At 42.8% G+C, this 24,713-nt stretch overlaps 1 protein-coding gene across 1 annotated transcript; it reads left to right on the forward strand.

The window, feature by feature from the left end:
• On the forward strand, positions 1-24,253 carry LOC136653377 (vomeronasal type-2 receptor 26-like). Its single transcript, XM_066630283.1, has 8 exons — positions 1-60; positions 13,857-14,135; positions 15,701-15,783; positions 17,886-18,177; positions 18,680-18,695; positions 19,201-19,421; positions 22,102-22,243; positions 23,358-24,253. Exons 1-8 carry the CDS (start codon positions 1-3, stop codon positions 24,251-24,253), a joined length of 1,989 nt encoding a protein of 662 aa, XP_066486380.1.
• Positions 24,254-24,713: the final 460 nt, after the last annotated feature.

The following is a 24,713-nucleotide window of genomic DNA, read 5'->3' on the forward strand; positions in this document are numbered from 1 at the left end:
ATGGATACAGCTCCCCCTTCTGAGCGAGAATTGGCAGAGCTGGATGACTCTCAGGACTTGGTACTTCTACTGGCCTCTACACAAGAAGGTGGAGGAGAAACAGCTGAACAAACATCCCCTCCTGCTGAACTCTTTGGGGAGCCAATAAATACTGCTGGTAAGGCACCCAACATAGAACAACCAACAGCTTATTTACAATCATCTGGCGTTAGCGCTGCTCTCCAGAAATCCAGCATGGTCAATGGAAGTAATATGAGACTGGAAACTATATGCACCCAAGGCAATACTGGGGAAGAAGACCTAGATTTTAGAGAACTTTTGTTCCAACTGGAGGCTGAGGAGGGATCTCTTTCCTCAGAGGTTTTGGAGGCCTTTAAAAATTTGTCTGCTGGAGAGCAAGCCAAAGTTATTGATAATTTGGATAAGATTAGAGTCCAACTTAAAGACTCTATGGCTGGACAGATGACCATGACCTCAACCTCTATTGAAACAAGGACTGCTCAGTCGAACTCTAACGTTCCCCACTGACCATCTGCTGTTCAACCGTCTAAAACACAAAAGCTTATTTCTTTGGGACGTGGAGAGGAAGACATTCAAGCTCTCCCATCAGATTGACTTACATCTGCAACACCTGATCTCACATCAAGGACATATTTAAAACTTCTTTCTTGGAATATTGCGGGATGGCGTAGCAAGGTTAATGATGAGACTTTCCAGAGATATTTATGTGATTTTCACATAATCCTTTTGCAGGAAACCTGGTCTCAAATTCCTTTACACCTTCAAGGTTTTAATTCCTACAACATTCCAGTTTATAGAATAAGCTCCAAGGGGCATTTGCAAGCGGGGATGACAATTTTTGTCTCTTCCCAGCTAAATTCAGAACTGGTGGTCACCAAGACACCTAGCAAATTATGTCATGCAGTCAAGCTTATTCTTAACAATCTCCAGTTAATAATTGTAAATGTTTATCTTCCTCCTGGCTTGAACAACCAATTATTATCCCAGAATTGGAGCACCTTCTCTAAAATTGTCACGGAGTTAGACATGGAATTTCCTTCATGCCATTGTTTTATCAGTGCGGATTTCAACGCCAGGGTTGGAAATTCAGAGACGTTGCTCAGTACTGCCGCAAACTTAGATCCTGATTCATCTCTCCTTGATTTATTTTCTTTAGAAAGATTTTCCAAAGATAATAAAACAAATGCAGCTGGCCTCTATTTGGCCAGATTCTGTGTCAAGTCTAATACAATATGGTTAAATGGCCTTGTAGATTTCCCCAATTCAGGTGAATTCACTTATGCTTCAGCCATTGGTTCCAGTGTTATAGATTATTTCTTGGTTCCACTTCACCTCAAGGTCAATGTTATTGATTTTTTGGTTGATGATCTAGGAATGAGTGACCATTTTCCTTTAATACTCAAGCTAGATTTAGGTTCTTTCCAGTACTCCACCCCTGATGTAGAACTTGAAAATGAATATGAAATTAGGCCTAAAATCATGTGGAATACTACAGTTAATCAGAAAATGAGCGAACTGCTCTACACAGAGCCGTACAAGAGCTATAGAATCCAACTTTTAAATGAGTCAGATCCGATAGAACTAATTAAGATATATGAGTTATTAATCTCTAGGGTTTCATCCACTTTAGTCTCCTACACTAGTATACCCTCTGCTAAAGGTGGTACAGGGGAGGGATCCCAAACAATATCCCCTTGGTTTGATAGGGATTGTATGGATCTCAAAAATCAGATTAGATCCGTTTACCAGCAATACCGCTATTCAGGGGCTATTCAAATTCCCGATACATATTTTATTCTAAAGAAGCAGCTGAAACAACTGATCCAAGAAAAGCGACATAATTATGCTTCCCGCTTGTGGTATAAACTACTAGCCGCCATAGAACATAAAAATTCTAAGCAATTTTGGGGTATAATCACCAATTCTGCTCAGAAAACTGCACCTCGCTCTCAGATGGTCATCTCCCCACACGAGTGGTGCCGCTTTTTCTCCACCTTATATTGCCAAGAGGGTGAAAGTGGCTTAGCATCTTTTACTTTAAATCCTTCAGCAACCACCCCATGGCCTCCTGTATCCACTGAAGAAATTATAGAGCTAGTCTCTCAAAGTAAACAAGGGAAAGCTCCTGGGCCAGATTTGGTATTGTCAGAGATCCTGAAAGTGGACCCTGAATGGTGGGCCCCTATTCTATCCTCATTATTCACAGTGGTGGACCAAACAGGTATAATACCAGCTGAATGGACAAATGCTACTATAGTGCCTATTTACAAAAAAGGCGACCATCGTGATCCCTCCAATTTTAGACCTATAAGCCTTTTATCAGTGGGGGGAAAACTTTATGCAAAACATCTTTTAAACAAGCTGCTATCCTGGATGGAAGATCTGGGCCTTCCAGGGTGGGATCAGATAGGATTTCGAAAAGGATCTTCACCAATTGATCACTGTGCTGTTTTAGCTCATCTGATTGACAAGTACACAAGGCTAAAAAATCAAAAATTATATGTTGCTTTTCTGGATCTTAAAGGAGCCTTTGACTCCATTAATAGATCGCTGCTATGGGACAAACTAGTTAAACTCAGTATAGACCCTAGACTTCTAACTCTTATTCAGGAGGTTTATTTATTTTAAATAAATTTTTAAACTACTACTTATTGTAAGCTTTTAAATTACTCAGGGTGCAATCCTAAATTGTACTGGAACTGGAAGGCTGGGTTGCCTGCACTGCATCCAGCACAACCAAGGACCAGGTTTGGGCACAACTCGGAGTAGGAGGATTATCTATTATCTGTCAAGAAAACAATATCAGTTTTAACCATTTTCCAATGCAACATGGTAAATGCATGCTGAGACTCAGTTTTTATTCAAAACTGCAATAATTCTCAGACAATACATGATAATGGACCTACCTTGTTGAACCACCTGTGCCAGCTGATGGCATCCTCATTGATAGCAAATGCCAGGGGTGGAGAATCCTGGGGAATCACACTTCCAACTTTCACTCTATGAAAGGATAAGTTGGAGGTAGCAATCCAGTTCATAATATCAAATCCAGCTTCTAGTTCCCCATTTTCGTTAAACGAAACCACATCCCCAGCACTGTTGTTAAATGAGATTCTACCCAGGAAGTGATGAAGCTGCTTGGGGGAAAGAAGAAGGAGGAGGAGGAGGAAGCCACTGGATTAAAGTGTGTTGAATCCGCCATATGGAACACTTTGACAATGTGGCCATTTAACTCTGTATGCCACACATCATATCACACTCTCCAGCTATGGACATCTTTGAAGGGAAGCACATGAGAAGGGGAGCAACATGGACTTTGTCCATCAGTTTATTGCTAATAGGAAAGGGGAAGGATTACGAGATGAGCACAAGCATGATGGTACCTCAGTTTACATATCAGTATTGACAACAACAAGCAAAATGCACATTGTATATCCATGTACAATGTGGACATGGAAGTTCAGAGACCGCTAAGAGAGCAGGAAATGCTGACTGAATACTGATAGACATGTTTGGCTTGTGACAAGAGAAAATAATTTTGAAATGGAAAAACAGGACAAATCGGGCAAGTCTGTTTTTGATTTTATGCTCTGTGCCTGGATACAATAATAAAATGTAATCTCACATAAAGATATTAAATCTACTACCTGCCACAAATGTTGCTGCTGAAGCAATAATTCTCCTCCATGTGAACTTGCTTTATGATTGATTCTGGAGGAGGACATGGCATGTAAGGCATGGGCCACAACATAGACAGCATTGTAGACACTGTAGATGTGACCAGTCATGCTCATTTCAAATAGAGACCCAGAAAGATTCTCCAGCTTCTCCTCCCCTGTACAAATCTCTGACTCCACTTTGCCTTTAACTGAATTGAAGAATATGCAGTCAAATGCCTGTTGCCAGAAGTCCCTGAGAAATCCATCCCATTTTGTGCTGGAGGGGTTTCTCTTTTCAACAAACTGCTGAAACGCTGGTAGATCATTGGAGTGAATTGTAAAGGCAAGTACACCGTGGAACAGTTCTATATCCCAAGTCCTTTGAAAAGCCATTGAAGTGATTTCTACCTGAGCTGTTGCTATCCACACTTTACCTTTTGCTGGATTGGCCTCATGTTCGAGTTCTGATAAATATGGAAAAAATCTAAAAAAGGTCATGGAATAAGATTCTCCATAAGCAAACACGACATTTGTGTTGCTGTTCATGACAGTGTCATGTATTTTTGCTCCCTTTTGCAGCCCATCCATAACTTCAGTGACAAAAGGTATTTGTGGGACTCGTGCTATGAAGTCAAAACAGATCCCATTCTGAGAAAACATAGGAAGCACCATTTGCACAAATCTTTCTCCGTTCTCATTATCCATAACACCAACCCCAATCCATATCCATCTGAAATACAGAAGTAAGGAGATAATTCCTGCATACTGAAAGTCCTCCTTTGGGACCATTTGGTAGAAGGGAAGTCCTGGGGTTTTATCTTAAGAACATAAGAACATAAGAACAGCCCCACTGGATCAGGCCATAGGCCCATCTAGTCCAGCTTCCTGCATCTCACAGCGGCCCACCAAATGCCCCAGGGAGCACACCAGATAACAAGAGACCTCATCCTGGTGCCCTCCCCTACATCTGGCATTCTGACTTAACCCATTCCTAAAATCAGGAGGTTGCGCATACACATCATGGCTTGTACCCCATAATGGATTTTTCCTCCAGAAACTCGTCCAATCCCCTTTTAAAGGCGTCTAGGCTAGATGCCAGCACCACATCCTGTGGCAAGGAGTTCCACAGACCGACCACGCGCTGAGTAAAGAAATATTTTCTTTTGTCTGTCCTAACCCGCCCAACACTCAATTTTAGTGGATGTCCCCTGGTTCTGGTATTATGTGAGAGTGTAAAGAGCATCTCCCTATCCACTCTGTCCATCCCCTGCATAATTTTGTATGTCTCAATCATGTCCCCCCTCAAGCGTCTCTTTTCTAGGCTGAAGAGGCCCAAACGCCGTAGCCTTTCCTCATAAGGAAGGTGCCCCAGCCCCGTAATCATCTTAGTTGCTCTCTTTTGCACCTTTTCCATTTCCACTATGTCTTTTTTGAGATGCGGCGACCAGAACTGGACACAATACTCCAGGTGTGGCCTTACCATCGATTTGTACAACGGCATTATAATACTAACCGTTTTGTTCTCAATACCCTTCCTAATGATCCCAAGCATAGAATTGGCCTTCTTCACTGCCACCGCACATTGGGTCGACACTTTCATCGACCTGTCCACCACCATCCCAAGATCTCTCTCCTGATCTGTCACAGACAGCTCAGAACCCATCAGCCTATATGTGAAGTTTTGATTTTTTGCCCCAATGTGCATGACTTTACACTTACTGACATTGAAGCGCATCTGCCATTTTGCTGCCCATTCTGCCAGTCTGGAGAGATCTTCCATCACTGGAGCAGAGTCATAGATAAGCTAAAGAGAAGGAAGTAGTGAAGCTTTTTGTGGTTTCATTATATTGCCAACATCTGCCATGTATAATGCTTGAACATATATCACTGAATGTATAGTCATTATATCTGGATTACTGACTCTGATTTTGAAATTCAAATAAAAGTAACCAATATTTTTTCTTTAAATGCATTCATCCTCTTTCCAAGGCACAAAATCTCATAAAGAAAAATAATGGAAGAGTCAACAGTGTTAAATATCAATATTCCTCATGGTGTCCCTGGTGATGGTGTAACAATCTGGTCAAGAATCTTTCTAGGAGACCACTAGAAAAATGCCACCATGAGTTTGACCATGGTAGAAACCTGGGAAAAACATGATGCTATAAAATAATTGAAACTTCTACCTGTGGAATTTTGTAGACATCCAAGATGTTTGCTACGTTTAGGAAAATTAGGGGGTCCAGTCCCCCAATAACTGCAACCAAATTGTACTGGGCATCACATAGGTAGTTGGGAACAAATCTTTCCATTGTGGATATGAGTAGCAGCGTGGCATACAAAGTCCACTTTTCTTGGAAATAGCTGTCATAGATGTGGAAGCCCAAAGTCCCGTTTGGTAAGAGCTTTTCATTTGCATTGATCTCCTTTACTGCAAATGCCAAGGCCAGGATGTATTGGTAATTCTTGGGCAGTACCCTGGAATGTGAATTGCATTCTTTGTCAGGCAAAGATTCCCAATTTGTGAGAATATATATCATTTTCATCACCATTTTTCACCATCTGTGCCATTTCAGTTTCTCAAAGCAGCACCTTTAAACCCATTTCAAACAAATTTTCTTTCTATGCTACAGCATTTGCCACACGTATGATATTTTTACTGAAGCATAAAAGTGAATTGATTGTCGTATCAGTAGTCATGAATGGTGTTGAACACTCCCATAAACAGAAAGAATTCTGCAATGTACAACAAATAATAAACTCTACTCTATATGAAGTCTGATTGAAGAAGTACATGAAAAACACAGTGGCTGAAATGAAGAAGTATGTATGAATAGCATAATAGAATAATGCAAAGTTAGAGTTATCCGGGCTGATAGGCTGTGGTTGAATAGATTTATCAGCACCTAATGTTTGTCTACTGCTGTGGCGAACATTTTTAAAGGCAGGAGACACACACAGTAGCCTTACCAAAATACAGAGTGTAACTGTCGCTACCAAGAGAAACTATCTTAATAAAATAAATGCTTTTTAAAGAACGGTATAAAGGCATGACATGTCTCTATATTAATCAACTTTATTTTGACATGACAATATTTTTAAACACTACTGTATCTGTGCAGTGGTCCCTGTATACTGGCCAGAAGACCAGACCAGACAGGAGAGGTAAATAAAGAAAAATTTTTCCAGCCATCGCCTGGTCTCTTATGGGGCTCCTCAGATTTATACCATTGAAAAAAATGTGAATTCATACTCGGGTTTCTTTATTCAGTTATATTCCCTATTCAACAACAGTGTTTGAGCTGCAGCTATGACGACTGAGAACATAAAAGACAAAAACAAAACACGCAAAAGCCAAAAGTGCATGCCTGTTTTAACCTCACTCCTTACAGAAGGTCTTCTGATGCTGACGATGGAGGTTCTTTAGCGAATGTTATTGAACGGGAAAGAAGGAAGCTGTGAGAAGCAAGTCCTCCAAGGATGAGGTCTCCCGACTGGTGAAACTCATGACGAGAAGGGTGTGGATCACGTAGCATGCACTTAACCATGTGAACCTTGCATGCTGTGTGGGGAAGTAGTGCCAGAAGCAGCACCACTAAATCTACCATTCTGAGTACAAATCTGTCCAGACGCAGTTTCCCTGGATGCCGTCTATTTCTAGCTCTGTAGGCTGTAGTGAAAATGTCAGCAATCTGACTGGTGGACCCTTGTATGTTCCTAGACCCTAGTTTGAACTTTGGATAAAGCATGTTTTTATTCCAGCATTCAGTCAATTATTAGTTCTGTTCTTTGTCTCTGAAACTACATTGCAGATTTCATCTGCAGTAGAATTAATTACATGTCATTTGATAATGAAAGGGAAGTTACAAGTTCTGACTTGAAAATCCCCTAAGGAATTGCTAAAGAAAACATGTTGATCAATCTGAACAGAAGGTGTATAGCTCTTTCTTTCTTTCTTTCTTTCTTTCTTTCTTTCTTTCTTTCTTTCTTTCTTTCTTTCTTTCTTTCTTTCTTCAGAGTTGAAGGGCTTGGAATGAACCAATGCAAGAATCACACTACCAACTAGACTGAGTCGCAAGACAAAGTTTCTCCTGCCTTGTGAACAGGACAGGTGTATTAATGGTTACTAGTCATGATGGATAAACTCTGCCTCCAGGTTCAGCAGCAATACGGTCTGAGTAGAGGTTCTGGAAGAGCCAAGGTGGGAGAGAGATATGCCTTTCTCTCTTGCTTTTGAGCTTCCCAGAGACAGCTGGTGGTCCACTGTGAGAAACAGAATGCTGGGCACGATGGATCTTTGCCTGATGCAGCAGGGCTCCTCCTATGTTTTTATGACATCATACTGGCCTGCTTAACATCAAGATCTAGAACAGTGGTCTCCAAACCGCACCCAAGTTCCGCCGGAATAACCATTCCCAGCATAGCGCAGTGGTGGTGAAGACTTACTGTTCCACCCCACAGCTAGCTTTCTTCACTCTGGATCACTGCACAGCCTTGCTCTTCATATCACCTTAGGAGGCTCTGTACCCCAATTTCCTGAGGATGCAGCTACCTACTGGGAGACTTTTCAATGATCTGGCATGAAGAAAGGCATCCATGGGGCAGAATGGCAAGGCTTTGCTACTGCTGCACCAGGAACCTTTACTCCCATGTACTGGCTCTGGCCCGTGGGCCAGAGTTTAGATCAGTCTGATCTAGAGAGTCGAAATGTGTGGGAAAAATAAGAAAAAGTTACCCTGTTGGTGTTTCTTGAAAGAGTATCTCAGAGGCTTGTTTCCCTCAAAGACAGAGGTAAGACACAGCCCTGTTGTGTGTAATCATAACCTTTTGAGGCATGGCAAACTCCACTCACCCCTCTCAGAGCATTTTCAAATTATTATTGCTGTTGGTGCTGTCCAATCTACTAATATACTGCTTTTCAACGTAAAAATTCATAAAGCGGTTTACATAGCACAATATATTAATAAGTGTTTCCCTGTCTAAAAAAAGTTCATACCCTTAAAAAAAAAGATGAAGAGCAAACAGAAGTAAATAACTACAAGAAAGTATGCTATGCTAGGGTGAATATGGGCAGTTGGTTTCCCCCTGCTAAATATGAGAGGAGCATCGTCTAAAAAGTTCCACTTTGCTCAGTTGGCAGAGATTAAATCTTGCACGGTATCAATTAGTGATGTCACTCCGATTTTGAATTATCTAGTCCAGAATAAAACTTTTGTTTCTGTCTTATTATAACTAAAATGGCACTTCACAGAAGCTCAGAGAGACACAGCAGATGCGTCTTTCCTTGTGCTCACTTCAAGGAGGCCTACTTCCTTGTAGGTAGGAGTTTTGGGGGGTGCATATCTGAATTTCAGACTCCAGAAAAGATTCAGTGCAGACGTACTTGGGAGTAAGGTCCATTGAAATGTTTGTTTGCTACTAATTTTGAGATGTATGAAAAGTTTTAAGCAAAAATAAGAGCAGAAACAAACAAAAAATCCTAGCTGCTTGTACCTGGAGAGGCACTGAATAGGCAACCAAGGCCCCACTTTGAGCAAGACATCAGAGGGATCTGCAGGGATGAAGTGGGCAATAAACACTACCCAAGCCTGCTCCACATCCTCCAACTGGATTTGATACTCCCTCTGCCCTCCCCCCATCTGCTGTATACAAACCAGACAACTAAAACAGAAGTGTGGGACTCAGTGCTGTGCCACTCTGTGCATGCGCCAGCAGGGATCCCTGACACATCTTTGTAGAGGAGTGCATAGGGCACCAGAAATTGAAATGGAGTGCTGTTGCTATTTAAGGGGAAGAATGCACCTCCCCGACTTCTCGCTCCACCTGTAGCCTCCACTGTCGCTTAATCTGGCCAATGGGAAGAATGGGAATGGCTTTGGTTAAGACTTTTCATTTTAGTTTGTTTTTTAACTGTATTTGTGAGGTTGCATGATTTTCTACAGAAAGAGGGGAAAAGGTTTTCAATAGTGTGACTTTGTGGTCAACATGGGATTTAGCTGAGCTAAACCTTCCCCGCAAGAACCACACAATGCTGTAAATTATTAAGGATTTTTTAAGAATAAGACAAAGATAACATTTACAGCCCAATCCTAAGCTGCTGAGTGCCTGGAGAAGCAGTGGCACTGAAATTGCTACTGCTACATCTTATGGGCACTGTGGTAGCCACCAGAGTCTCCTTGGGGGAAGTCTCCTAGGGGGAAGTCTCCTCGGGGGAAGAGGACATTTGTCCCCTTCCCCTGGATAAGGGCATAGGTCCTGCAAGGCTCTCCTCCAGTCCACACAGGCTATTTTGCTGGTATGGACTGGAGGAGCTCCATGTTGGGCTTTTCAGCCGGACTCAGAGCATACAATTTAGCAGAGCAGTGCTCTGCTGGTCCCACAGCCCTCTCACTCAGATTCCTCCCCCACCCCACCATCTCCTGCCCTGTTCCACCCACTCCCTACCTTCCCTACCCCAAAAGCACTCACTGCCAGCAGGCACTGCAAGAGTGCTGGCCATCCTCCACATGGCTCTGAGGCTCAGGACCAACTGGTTCTGGCCTAGTGCTGGTGACCCCTCCTCTGCGTGTGGCACGAACATGCATTACACAACGTTTGTGCTCAGTGCCAGCTCTAATGGAGTTCTGGATTGGGCCTTTTACTCTTGTAATGCTGAACTGGAAATTATGCATATGCAGAATAGAAAACAAGAAAGCTAAATTCCTATTCACTTACTGGATAACCTGGCAGCATAACACCTGAGGGCATACAGGTCACTCCCACATCCATCAGCGGGCTAGCTCACTGATCACAGATGGAACACTGATAGGTGGCAACTAAGCACATCCCAGGAAGGATCTTTTGTACCTAAGAGGCTTCCTTCTGGAAACCTCCAACAAATCAGGAGGTTCTGGACCTCATGAAAAACTTATAAGGATGATGCAACCTGGCCTGGGTGTTGCACCAAGTAGCAACTATGGTGGTTCAGCCAATTAGAATTAACAGGTCCCAAACGTTCAAGGGAATGATACCAGGCCTGTTCAGGAGCAATTCCCCCCTCCTTTCCTGGACCACACAGCTGAGGCCAATTTGCAAGTAATGGCCTAGCACTGCTTGGCCTTGAGAAGAAGAGGCCAGCACAGATAAGCCAGCACTGATAAAACATGTGTCTCTGTGAGAAGCCTTCCAGTTGGCAGCTTGTTTCCATAGACCTCTGGACATCTGAGAGCTGCCTACATGCTCAATATATATATTTTAATCCCAAGTCTAAGAAAACAATTATTTGGGACAAATTTATATACTGAATCAATTAATTGAGAATGTGGTGGCAACACTAGATGGAATTGGGAAAGATCTGAAGATGTGCTCAAATGAGAACGGGCAGTTTGCGATGTCTCCGATACCCAATTTTAAATGAATATAAAATGAGGTGCTTTGCTACCATCCTACATAAAAGTGTTCTTTTATCTTAAGGAGGACTGTGACTGCCCCCCCCCCCCACTGCAGGATGCAGTGCCCACCCCATTGGCATGACTGCATCAGTGCTGGAAAGTTGGATAGGATTTGGCCCCAAGTCAAACAAAGCAGTGCTCTGCTGAGGCACTTGGGCGCCCGCTGTGAGAGACAGGAAGCTGGACACCAACATCAGTCCTTGGCCTGATCCAGCAGGGCTCTTCTTACGTTCTTTTGCACTATTTGGAGGTATGACAGCAAAAAACAAAATGGGTCAATTCACACACACCCCAGCAAAAGAAATAAATCTGAGTAGATCATATTCTCCAGCAGGCCAGTCTGGGGCCCTTTTCTTGCTAGAACTTATTCCAAGCCCAGGAGTGACTTCTGCTGGAGAAAACTTACCTTCTCCAGGTAAGAAAAAACATGTTTTCCAGAGTAAAATTCCACAGGAAATTCTCTATTCCACAGGGAATTTCCACTTTAAATGTCTTGTCCTTAATTATCTAAAATAGTATAATAAATTCCACAGTTTAAGAGACATGCTATTTACGATCAATTACCTGCCTGTATAATAAATATATTTTGTGGGCTTAGGCACTACCAATAGACAAGTTTCCAGAAGTCTGATCACTAATGCAGTCCGTCCGTCCCCCCACTCCAGCCTTCAGAGCTGGGAAGAGATACAAACAGGCATGGGGGAACAGAAGCTCAGTGGTAGAGCCCAGTGGTTTGAATGGAAGAAGTTCCAGGTTTAATTCCCTACATCTCCAGACAGAGCAGAGAAAGCGCAACTGCCACGGAGCTTCCGCCATAAGGCAGCTTCCTACGTTCCTTTGTGTACTCCCAGGTTGTGAACTGAGGATGCTGGTATTACTGGTCCTGCTGCTGGAACTCCTTCCACACACAGTATGCAGAACTGCCACTGTTAACTGCACAGTTCATAACCCACACCCTCCACTTCACGAGTACCATCAGTCCGGAGATCTCATCCTTGGTGGCATTGCTTCTCTGACCTTCATTGTTTCTCCTTCAACAACCTTCACAGAAGAACCTCCACCAACATTGTATGAAGAGCTTCTGTAAGACCATTTTGAAAACAATTGCATAGTTTTGCTTTTTTTTTTTTTTTTTGGTGGGTCTCATGTACTTGCTACTTGCTTGCTATCACCTCGAGGGAAGTCGGAAGCTGCAATCTAGGGGCAATCCGGAGATCTGAGAAGAATTGAGTCTCCCTAGGGCAGCTGAAGTTCAGCTCCTACCCCACCTCCACCTCCCCTTTGGCTGCCTGATGACTGGACTAAAAAGTTTACCCTCTCTCCACCTCCCGTCTGCCTGGCTGGGGTCACCCAGGCGGCAGCAAGCAGCAAGCAAGTAGCTTGGCAGAGAGCAAGGCAAGTTAGGAAGAGCTGGCTGGCTGGCTGGCTCTCTCTCTTTTCAGGGGTTGCAGTTCCCCCAGGCTGCAGCAGCAACTTTCTGACTTGTATGATTAACTATACTGTTCCTTTAACTATACCTCCCTAGCCCATGAAAGCATGCACCACAGTCTCTGGTTTCAATCTTGATTCAGCCAATTCCTTCATCTAAGCACTTCCTGGTATCTTTGGCAAACAGTGACACAGGAGACAGCCACCCAGAGACAGCAGCCAGTTACAGTAAAGTACTTTGTGCGATTGCAGTTAAGGGGACAAACCTTTACTCTGCAGATTAGGATCAGTAGTTTTCCCTGTCCCTTTTATCCTCATAAGAACCCTTTCTTTCCCATCTCAAGCGCCCGTTCTTTTGTGTCTTCTTTTGTGTTTTCAATGTCTCCCACTAATGGTCTCTATCTGTGACTGGCTGGGAAGGAAACTGAGCACAGTCATAGCAGAAACCTCTCATTCCCTTCACTTTCCTTAATTTCTCTCTTCATTTAACTTCTACCTGTCCAAATGCAGTGATTCATAAGTATTTATTTTACTTGCAACCATTTAAGATCTGTAACTCATCTCCTAAGCAAAGTAACTGAAAATAAACATGCCACTTCCTTGCTTGCCTCAGGGCACAATCCTCACCCCTTATTTCAGTGCTTTCCAGCATTGATATAAGGGCAATGCAGCTCTGAGGTAGGGGAACAAGCATTCCCTGACTTTGAGGAGGCCTCCGTGAGTGACACCCAACTGCAGGATGCAGCACACGTCCCATTGGCACCGCTATGTCAGTGCTGGAAAGTGCTGACATAAGGGGTTAGGATTGTGCCCTAAATTTCTTAATAAATTCTCTCTTCTCTGAAAAGCTGAATCTCATGCTTACTGGTAATTTAGAGGCACACTGAAATTGTTTACGCTGCTATCCATGTTGATGACCCCCAAGCTGCCAGACATTGCCAAATTCTCACTCTGGATGTATTCTAATTCCCCGAATTTGAGTTTATTGTGTGTGTATTGTTTATTGTCTATTTACTTTTATTGTTTGCTACTAAATTTTTTATCATTATGACACATTTAGGAATGGACACTTGTGCATGTGAATGAGCAGTGTTGGCAAAAATAGCTAATGTGATGTTCTGACAAAGATGGATAACATTGGATTGTGTTAGTATTGGGAAGACCGCCTAAGGGTGGTCCTTAACTTCCTTAAAAAGAAGTTGCATAGATAGTGATTGGTAATGAAAACCTTGCACACCACATATTTTTAATATTCTCAAAAATTTTGGAATATTCTCCTGACCAAGAATGCAACCTACATTTCAGTGTTCTTCCTAAGAATTATCAGCACATCCTGGCCTTGGCATTTGCGGTCAAGGAGATCAATGGCGATCCAGACCTCCTACCAAATGTCACTTTGGGCTTCCACATCTATGACAGCTACTTCAAAGACAACTCGACCTATTATGCCACGCTGCTACTCGTGTCCACGCTGGAGATATTTGTCCCCAACTACCTATGTGATACCCAGTACAATCTGATAGGAGTCATTGGGGGACTGGACCCTCTAATTTCCCTTCATGTGGCAAATGTCTTGGATGTCTACAAAATTCCACAGGTAGGAGTTAAAGATAGGACTCCCTTTATCTCCAATTCCTTCCATGGTGGGACTCATTGTGGCATAATGAGTTTCTCAACAGTTTCCAATCCTGGTTTCCTCATTTGTCTTTCTTATTATATTTTATTTTTATTAAATATAATAAGGAGAAGAGAAATGAGTATATCTGAAGCAAAAGAAGATCAACTACCGATATTTCAGTCCCAAAATTAGATTCAGTGATACAGGAATAATGGTTTTGTGTTCAATGATTCTGTATTCAAGTTCTGTTCAAGCCCCTACACAGCAGGGAGTGCATGCTGTGTTGCCACGGCTGCGTTCTATGATGCAGGAGGAGACAGAACTGGGCTGACACTCATTTCTGAACAGCCCAGTCCTATGGACTTCAGCCACCAGGTAAGAAGGCAGTGAAGGTAGGAGGGGATAGTAGGAAGTGGAATGGGGCAGGGAGGGAGCCAAATTGGGCGGGAGGGTGGAGTGGGACAGAGAGGCTGTGGGAGGAGGTGTATCCAGTGGAGATGGCACACTCCGGGTCCAATCCACGCCATGTACAGCCTCCACACCCCATTTCTCTCCCTGCACTTGTGCTAGTGAAATTGTGAGTGCAGGTCCAAGGAGACCCATTGTAGAGCAGGGCAGTTCACATGCACCACTTCTATTTGCCCAAGAATCCCCCCTCCCAATTACATGAAACAATGGCAGCCTCTTTAGGTAAATGGGACATGTTTATTGAATTACAAATGGCAACAATAGCTCCCTTTACAGCAGGTTCTAACTACAGAAACACCACAAAATGCTTTAAGGCAGAAACAAACCTAGGAGAGTGCTTTGATCTCTATTTCTCTGCCCGGGCTCAAGCTCTACATCACTTTTTAGCCGCATTAGGTTCTCCATGCTAATCCTGGAAAGCTGATCAAGGCAGGCAAACCGTTCTCCTTTCCTAAGCCAGACAGGCTTTAGACAGAGTTCAAGATTCCAGTCCAAGCGGTTGACAGCATCACTGAGCCAGAGAGACTCTAGGTTTGTCACAGGTTCCCATCAGACCCCTGCTTATCTCATGGTTAGGGTTAGGGACATTAGGTCCTAATCCTGTGACTTGCCCTGCATTATACCTGGCAGCCATGTCCATTCTGGCCGAAAACACCTGAGATATGCAAGAAAACAAAACAAACCTCCTTGCTAAAAGCCAAACAAGCAAGAGCAGAAAATGCCTACTATGCCTCGAATGGACTATTATCTAGTCTCAGATTAGCCCACAGGGTGGTTGGGTTGGGGACCACAATGCTGCCTGAAAGACCAATGAGGACTTTGCACCCTCTGCCCAGTATACATGCCCTGCCTCCAGCAGTCCAGCACCGATCTGGTTTGAGCTCAACCTAGCTTGCTTCATGAAGGGGCGGGCTGGCAATAGGACATTGTCACCCACAGTACGTGGGCAGCATTCTGAAAGGTTCTGTTAAAAAAATATGTCAATTCTGTAAAGATTTCAGACAATGGGCTTCTACACTTGAAAGTACTGCATGAAAGTGATCATTCTTATGACCTTCCTTCTCCCTTCTCTTTAGCTTATCTATGGCTCTGCTCCAGTGATGGGTGATAAAACCCCAGGACTTCCCTTCTACCAAATGGTCCCAAAGAAAGACTTTCAGTATGCAGGGCTTCTCTCCTTACTTCTGCATTTCGGATGGACTTCGATTGGGGTTGGTGTTATGGATAATGAGAATGGAGAGAGATTTGTGCAATCTATGCTTCCAATGTTTTCTCAGAATGTGGACCACTAGCTATCTCCAGGAAGCTCAGAAGCAAGAGAGAAAGGCATACCTCTCTCCCACCATGGCCCTTCTGGAACCTCTACTCAGACCATTAACCTGACTAGTAACTCAGACTAGTAACCATTAATAGACCTGTCCTGTTCACGAGGCAGGAGAAACTTTGTTCATTCCAAGCCCAAGTAGTACTTCAACTCTGAAGAAAGAAAGAAAGAAAGAAAGAAAGAAAGAAAGAAAGAAAGAAAGAAAGAAAGAAAGAAAGAAAGAAAGAAAGAAAGAAAGAAAGACCTATACACCTTCTGTTCAGATGTGATCAACATGTTTTCTTTAGCAATTCCTTAGGGGATTTTCAAGATAGAACTTGTAACTTCCCTTTAATTATCAAATGACCTGTAATTAATTCTACTGCAGGTGAAATCTGCAATGTAGTTTCAGAGACAAAGAACAGAACTAATAATCGACTATGAATGGACTAGGAACATGCAAGGGTCCACCAGTCAGATTGCTGACATTTTCACCTCAGCCTTCAGAGCTAGAAATAGACGGCATCCACGGAAACTGTGTCTAGAGACATTTGTACTCAGAATGGTAGATTTAGTGGTGCTGCTTCTGGCACTACTTCCCCACACAGCATGCAAGGTTCACATGGTTAGGTGCATGCTACGTGATCCACACCCTCCTCGTCATGAGTTTCACCAGTCAGGAGACCTCATCCTTGGAGGACTTGCTTCTCACAGCTTCCTTCTTTCCCGTTCAATAACGTTCACTAAAGAACCTCCATCATCAGCATCAGAAGACCTTCTGTAAGGAGTGAGGTTAAAACATGCATGCACTTTTGGCTTTTGCGTGTTTTGTTTTTGTCTTTTATGTGCTCAGTTGTCAGAGCTGCAGCTCAAATACTGTTGCTCAAATAGGGAATATAACTGAATAAAGAAACCTGGGTATGAATTGACATTTTTTTCAATGGTGTAAATCTGAGGAGCCCCATAAGAGACCAGGCGATGGCTGGAAAAATAAGTAAAGTTTTTCTTTACTTACCTCTCCTGTCTGGTCTGGTCTTTAAATACAGTAGTGTTTAAAAATATTGTCATGTCAAAATAAAGTTGATTAATATAGAAACATGCCATGCCTTTATACCATTCTTTAAAAAAAATTATTTTATTAACAGTATTTATTAACAGTATTTATATACCGCTTTTCAACTAAAAATTCACAAAGCTGTTTACAGAGAAAAATCAAATAACTAAATGGCTCCCTGTCCCAAAAGGGCTCACAATCTAAAAAGATGCAAATGAATACCAGCAGACAGCCACTAGAACAGACAGTGCTGGGGTGAGGTGGGCCAGTTACTCTCCCCCTGCTAAAAAAAGGAGCACCCACTTGAAAAAGTGCCTCTTACCCAATTAGCAGGACAATTTTATTTGCAGGGTAATTAACTGTCATTTTATTATGACAGTTACTCTTGGTAGCGACAGTTACACTCTGTATTTTGGTAATGCTACTGTGTGTGTCTCCTGCCTTTAAAAATGTTCGCCACAGCAGTAGACAAAACATTAGGTGATGATAAATATATTCAACCGCAGCCTATCAGCCCGGATAACTCTGACTTTGCATTATTCTATTATGCTATTCATACATACTTCTTCATCTCAGCCACTGTGTTTTTCACGTACTTCTTCAATCAGACTTCATATAGAGTAGAGTTTATTATTTGCTGTACGTTGCAGAATTCTTTCTGTTTATGGGAGTGTTCAACACCATTCATGACTACTGATACGACAATCAATTCACTTTTTTATTCTTCAGTAAAAATATCATATGTGTGGCAAATGCTGTAGCATAGAAAGAAAACTTGTTTGGTTTAGGGGTGCTGCTTTGAGAAACTGAAATGGCACAGATGGTGAAAAATGGTGATGAAAATGATATATATTCTCATAAATTGGGAATCTTTGCCTGACAAAGAATGCAATTCACATTCCAGGGTACTGCCCAAGAATTACCAATACATCCTGGCCTTGGCATTTGCAGTAAAGGAGATCAATGGAAATGAAAAGCTCTTACCAAACGTCACTTTGGGCTTCCACATCTATGACAGCTATTTCCAAGAAAAGTGGACCTGTTATGCCACATTACTACTCATATTCACACTGGAGAGATTTGTTCCCGACTACCTATGTGATGCCCAGTACAACTTGGTTGCAGTTATTGGGGGACTGGACCCCCTAATTTCCCTAAACGTGGCAAACATCTTGGATGTCTACAAAATTCCACAGGTAGAAGTTTCAATTATTTTATAGCATCATGTTTTTCCCAGGTTTCTACCATGGTCAAGCTCATGGTTGCATTTTTCTAGTGGTTTCCTAAAAGATTCTTGCCCAGATTGTTTAACAATGACCAGGGACACCATGAGGAATATTGATATTTAACACTGTGTTGACTCTTCCATTGATTTTCTTTAAGAGATTTTCTGCCTTGGAGAGAGGATGAGTGTATTTGAAGAAAAAAAATGGATTACTTTTATTTGAATTTCAAAATCAAACTCAGTAATCCAGGTATAATGATTCTGTACTCTGTGGTCTGTGCTCTAGCATTATACATGGCAAATGTTGATCATATAATGAAACCTCAAAAAACGTCTCTACTCCCTTCTCTTTAGCTTATCTATGGCTCTGCTCCAGTGATGGAAGATAAAACCCCAGGACTTCCCTTCTACCAAATGGTCCCAAAGGAAGACTTTCAGTATGCAGGGATTCTCTCCTTGCTTCTCTATTTCAGCTGGACGTGGATTGGGGTTGGTGTTATGGATAACGAGAATGGAGAGAGATTTGTGCAATCTGTGCTTCCAATGTTTTCTCAGAATGGGATCTGTTTTGACTTCATAGCACGAGTCCCACAAATACGTTTTTTCACTGAACTTCTGGATGGGCTGCAAAAGGGAGCAAAAATACATGACACTGTCATGAACAGCAACACAAATGTCGTGGTTGCTTATGGAGAATCTTATTCCCTGATGTTTTTTAGATTTTTACCATATTTATCAGGACTCGAGCATGAGACAAATCCAGCACAAGGTAAAGTGTGGATAGCAACAGCCCAAGTGGAACTCACTTCAACGGCCTTTCAAAGGACTTGGGATATAGAACTGTTCCACGGTGCACTTGCCTTTACAATTCACTCCAATGATCTACCAGCATTTCAGCAGTTCGTTGAGAAGAGAAACCCTTTCAGCACAAAAGGAGATGGTTTTCTCAGGGACTTTTGGCAACAGGCATTTGACTGCGTATTCTTCAATTCAGTTAATGGCAAGGTGGAGTCGGAGATTTGTACAGGGGAGGAGAAGCTGGAGAATCTTTCTGCGTTTCTTTTTGAAATGGGCATGACTGGCCACAGCTACAGTGTCTACAATGCTGTCTATGCTGTGGCCCATGCCTTACATGCCATGTCTTCATCTAGACTCAATCACAGGATGATGGTAGATGGAGGAGGACTGAAGCTTCTACTGCATCTGCTGTGGCAGGTAACAGCTGGATTATGTGCATAAGAAATTGCATCAGTATCATTGTATCTAACAACAGGACAAGATGCAGAGCGAAAAGCTTCACTCAATTCTTCTTGTTTTTCTATTTCATCTTTACTCACACCTATGAGCCAAGCACGATCATCAATAGTCAGTATTCCTTGGCTTCCTTTTATTGATCTCTGAACTTAAATGTGCACAGGGCATTTTTACACAGTTATTATACACTGTGCTATACACTTGCATTGTTAAAGCTCTTCTGTTCTCTCATATCTAAAAGTGGAAGTGTTCTACCATCATTCTTGTCCTCCTACAAGTTCTGACACCTTCTTAGTATGCAGAAGGCTATTTATAAACTCCATGAAGTTATCTTCCTCGGCAGCCATTCTGCAAAGGCTTCCATGGCTGAAGAATGAAAAGCCACTGTGTTGGGGTGCAGTTTTGTTTGATAATGCATATTGTGATCAACTAAAGTAGTTGAGTGGTCATGTTTTCAGTGTAAAAGATTCACCGCATTTCCACTCAGCTTCTGCCTTTTGTAATCTTGCCCTTTTTCCCCCTTCCAATGAGCTTCATCACTTTCTGAGGAGAGTCTCCTTCAACAACAGTGCTGGGGATGAGATTTCCTTTGACCAGAATGGGGAGTTGGAAGTTGGATTTGATATTCTGAACTGGATTGCTGCCTCCAACCAATCCTTTCACGGAGTTAAAGTCGGGAGGGTGACTCCCCAGGACCCTCCGGCCCTGGCATTTTCTATCAATGAGGATGCTATCAAGTGGCACAGGTGGTTTAACCAGGTAGGCCAATGGTCATTACTTTTTGGGAATTCTTCCAGCTTTGAATAAACACCAAGTTTCTGTGTGGATGAAACTTTGTGTCAAGTTTCAAGTTGCACTGGTCAATTGTGGGCACAATCCTAACGTCCTTTTCAACACCCACATAAGAGCAATGCAGCTCCTACGTAAGGAAACAGACATTCCCTTACTTTGAGGAGAGCTCTGTGAGTGCCCCCCAACTGTAGGATGCAGCACACGTCCCATTGGCACAGCTATGTCAGTGCTGGAATGTGAGTTAGGATTTGGGCCTGTTAACCTCTGAACGACTTTTTGGCAAATAAGAGTAGTGTATCAGTAAATGTAAAAGAAAGAGATACTTCAACTTTCTGCTTTGTCTCTTATTCTTGCGAATGGATCAAGTGATAAAATACTGGAAAGAATGACAATAGAGGTTTAAAATTAATGTTATTAAAAATTAAAATAAATAATAATGTAATTATTTTGAATACATTCACTTATAAAAAATGTTTTTGAGCTTTCAACCATAGTCCATTTTTCCAAACATAGAACAAAAGTAGATTTTATGTGGTTTTAAGACCATCAAGATATGATTTCTGCTCATCTTTGTGTCTTCTGTATAAAATGCAGGTTATCCAGATGCATAATATTAAGCCTACAGAGGAATAACCTCAAAAATAATATCCAGGAGCATTTGCCCCCTTTAGGCAAAAGTACCACCATGCTGGTTCAAGGCAATGCCAATGAAAAAGCAGGTGTGGAAAGGCCAAAACATGGAAGAGATTTCATACTCTCCCATTACCTAACCTCCATGCTCCCTGTAGCACTGTAAATGTGCACAAGCACTGAGTTTCAGAGCTTTCGATGAAACATGACCACCCTTTTTGGGCAAGAACACTCGCCCCTCCTCCTTTTTCTCCCTTCTCTTCTTTCTCATCCAAGGAAAACCTTGGAAGCTTCCTGTGTCATGAGAAGTTGAAAAACTTGAGGCCCCCTGCAGGGAAAGACACAGGGATGAGTCATGAGTTGTAGATAAGAGACCAGCAAGGAATGCACTCTTCTGCCTGGGAAAGAGGAGTGGCCTAAAGGTAACTTAGACATTGCTTTTGTATTGTTAATAAGAGACAATAAAAGGCTAAGTGGCGGGCTTAGTAAAGGCTGTCACCGCATTTCGCCCCTGGCACTCAACTGAGCATACTAGCCTCCTTGTCTTCTGTGTGTCAACTGGTGATTGCTACACTCCCCAACCCACTCCCAAAGGAAAAAATCAACATATCAAAAACCTCACCATTCTAGGAGGAAAATGTCCCCTTCCCCCATACCCAGCTAACAACCACCACTTATCTCTGGCAAGGAGTATCACCAGGGTGGAAAGATCCACCTCTGCGACAGGTTCAAATGGGGGGGGATGCACGCGCATCTATGATCTTGAGCCCCCTGTTGCCATGGTGTCTGGCAGACTGCTGCAAGGTGACAGGGAGAGAAGCATACTGACAGCCATGCCAGCAATGAAACAATGCACATGGAGTGTGTGTGTGTGTGTTGGGGGGGGGGTCATGTGTGTTAAGGCTAACTGGGCAGGCTGCTGCAGAATGTGCCTTGTGTCACATGCAGTGCTCCCACATACAGTCAATATGCTGGGCAGCCCAATTGTGAACTGCCTGCCAGGTAGGGCTGCAGCTGCGCCAAAATGGCTGCTGCGGTATCCAACCACAACCAGGCAGTCACCGGCTCAGAGGAAAGAGCCTATTTGACTGGCAACACAGAATGAAGCCAAAGAATAGCAACTCTTCATTAACACATGAAAAAGCTCATGTATCTTAAGAAATCCACGTTCATTATTCTCAAGATGGTTATTGTTCTTTCTTTTTCATCTCCGGCTTAGGCGCAGCCTCTTTCTGTATGTAGTGAAAGCTGCAATCCGGGTTCTAGCAAGAAAGTGAAGGAAGGGAAGCCGTTTTGTTGCTATGACTGCATCCCATGTCCAGAAGGGAAGATTTCCACACAGATGGGTAAGAAATATACGTGTGGAATTCCTTCCCGACGGGGTTGCTCTTTCTATGAAGGAACTGGTTCCTTTTGGGGAGGGCTACAGCTAGACCCAGAGTGCTCCTGCCTTCCAAGGTAGTAGCTCCGACTTGAAATGCATTTTCTTCCTTTTGTCCAGCATGCCAGTCACCTTCTCAGGTGCAAAGCAGAGAAGTGGCTGATAGAAATGATCCTCCGCTAGTGTCTAAGACCAGTGGTTCCCAAACCGGTGGGTAATGGAAATATCAGGTAAATAATTGCCAAGTCCTGAGGCTATTGAAAAATCAGATATTGTTGCTTCCAGTTACCCTGCAAAGAGCTCAGCTCCTGCAGTTTGTCAGATAGCCGCTAATTGCCCTGCAAGGAACTGAGCTCCTGGAGTGTTCAAGCATGTGTAAATATAGAGATATTAAGTATGAGGGTCTTTTTCTGGCAATTATAAATACAATATTTCTTTCTAGATCTCCTTTTTAAAAAGTGTGGTAAACCTAGCTGGGTCCTAATAGTCAGTTGCTTTAAAAAGTGGATCCTGGTGATAAGAAGTTTGGGAACCACTGCCTTAGACGTTTCAGAATTTCAGATAGTTTAAAATTTCACTCTGTGATCATTGACAAGTACAAGCAAAAAGGGAACAGGGGGTCTAGAAAATTGCACACCAGTCAGTTTCACATCTGAGTAAATTGGTGGAAAACATTATCAAATATAAAATTCTGAAACATCTACAAGCCTGGCTGAAGGAGAATCACCGTGGTTTCTTCAAAGGTATGTCCTGCCTCACTAACTCTCTAGCAGTCTTTGAGACTGTCAGCAGACGTGTGGATAGAGGCAATTCAGTTGACATTGTATACTGGGAATTTCAGAAAGTGTTTGAGAAAGTTTCACCTTAAAACGGTTGTACAAACTTAGCAGTCATGAAATAAGACTGGTCCTTTCATAGATTGGTAACTGGCGATAGAACAGGAAGCAGAGACTGGGAATAAATGGACAGTTCTCAGTATGGAGGGAGGTAGAAGTGGGACCCCTGGAGCACTGGTGAGACTGGTGCTTTCCTGAGACTGATGAATTGCACCTTGGTTTCTGACACTGAAATACTTTTTTTTTTTTTTTTTCCAGACATGAATGACTGTAATAAATGCACAGATGAAACCTACCCAAACAGAAACCAGGATTTCTGCATTCCCAAGGAGATAAGCTTCTTATCCTATGGAGAGCCTTTGGGCATCACTTTAGCCTTGTCTGCTCTTTTGTTCTCTTTCATCACAGCTCTGGTGATAGGGACATTTATGAAGCACCACAACACTCCCATCGTCAAGGCCAACAACCGCACCCTCACATACACACTTCTTGTTTCTCTCCTGCTCTGCTTCCTTTGTGCATTGTTCTTCATTGGACAACCAGGGAAGATGATGTGTCTCCTCCGACAAACTGCTTTTGGCATCATCTTCTCAGCGGCTGTATCTTGTGTGCTGGCAAAGACCACCACTGTGGTTCTGGCTTTCATGGCCACCAAGCCAGGATCCAGGATGAGGAAGTGGGTGGGGACAAGACAGGCCTACTCTATAGTTCTTTCCTGCTCCCTTGTTCAAGTAGGCATCTGTATTGTGTGGCTGGCAACCTCTCCTCCATTCCCAAATTTGGACATGCACTCAGTGGTGGGAGAAATTATACTGGAATGTAATGAGGGGTCTGTAACATTTTTTTATTGTGTCCTGAGTTATATGGGCTTCCTTGCTAGTATTAGTTTCATTGTGGCATTCCTGGCCAGGAAACTACCCGACAGTTTCAATGAAGCCAAGTTCATCACCTTCAGCATGTTGGTCTTTTGCAGTGTTTGGCTCTCCTTTGTTCCCACCTACTTGAGCACCAAAGGAAAGTACATGGTTGCTGTGGAGATCTTCTCTATCTTGGCCTCTGGTCTTGGTTTGCTGGGTTGCATCTTTACCCCCAAATGTTACATTATTTTATTGAGGCCTGAACTAAATAACAGGGGAAAGCTAATGAGAAGGTAGAATTTGTGAGTTTAGAATTTGTGAATGTAGGAGTCAATACACTGCCTTACTAGATCTTTTTACACAGATTCTTTAAAATATTTGCCAGAGGAAATGAAGTGATGTCAGTAACTGTGGTAGATCTTTAGAATGTGTGAATTTGTGCTTAATAAATTCATTTATCTCACCTCTTCTGCCTCTGTTGCTGGCTCCTTGCTAGAATCAGAACAATTTATTTTAATTGTATTCTGTCCTCTTCATCCTGATGAATCCAATTGTCATTGCTAGTTTCGGCCAGTGCACCCACCTGACTGACTCCAGCTCTTTCTGAAACATCTTCTTTCTCTCTTCTTTTAAGCCACCATTTGCAATCGGAAAGTGCCACAAGACACAGTGGGTCTTACCTCTCAGGAGACATGCCTAGGATCTGGCTGTGAGATCCTTGAATTAAGTAGGGAGGGTGAACTAACTGGGCAAAGAG

This window comes from Tiliqua scincoides, chromosome 5, assembly GCF_035046505.1.
Source record: "Tiliqua scincoides isolate rTilSci1 chromosome 5, rTilSci1.hap2, whole genome shotgun sequence".
NCBI lineage: Eukaryota > Metazoa > Chordata > Lepidosauria > Squamata > Scincidae > Tiliqua > Tiliqua scincoides.

Excerpts from the sequence above, each read along its gene's own strand:
- LOC136653377 (XM_066630283.1), top strand. The coding sequence starts at position 1 with ATGGATACAGCTCCCCCTTCTGAGCGAGAATTGGCAGAGCTGGATGAC. Across the intron at positions 61-13,856 it reads TGGATGACTCTCAGGACTTG|AATTATCAGCACATCCTGGC; the intron begins GTACTTCTACTG and ends GTTCTTCCTAAG. Across the intron at positions 15,784-17,885 it reads GTCCCAAAGAAAGACTTTCA|GGTACTGCCCAAGAATTACC; the intron begins GTATGCAGGGCT and ends TTCACATTCCAG.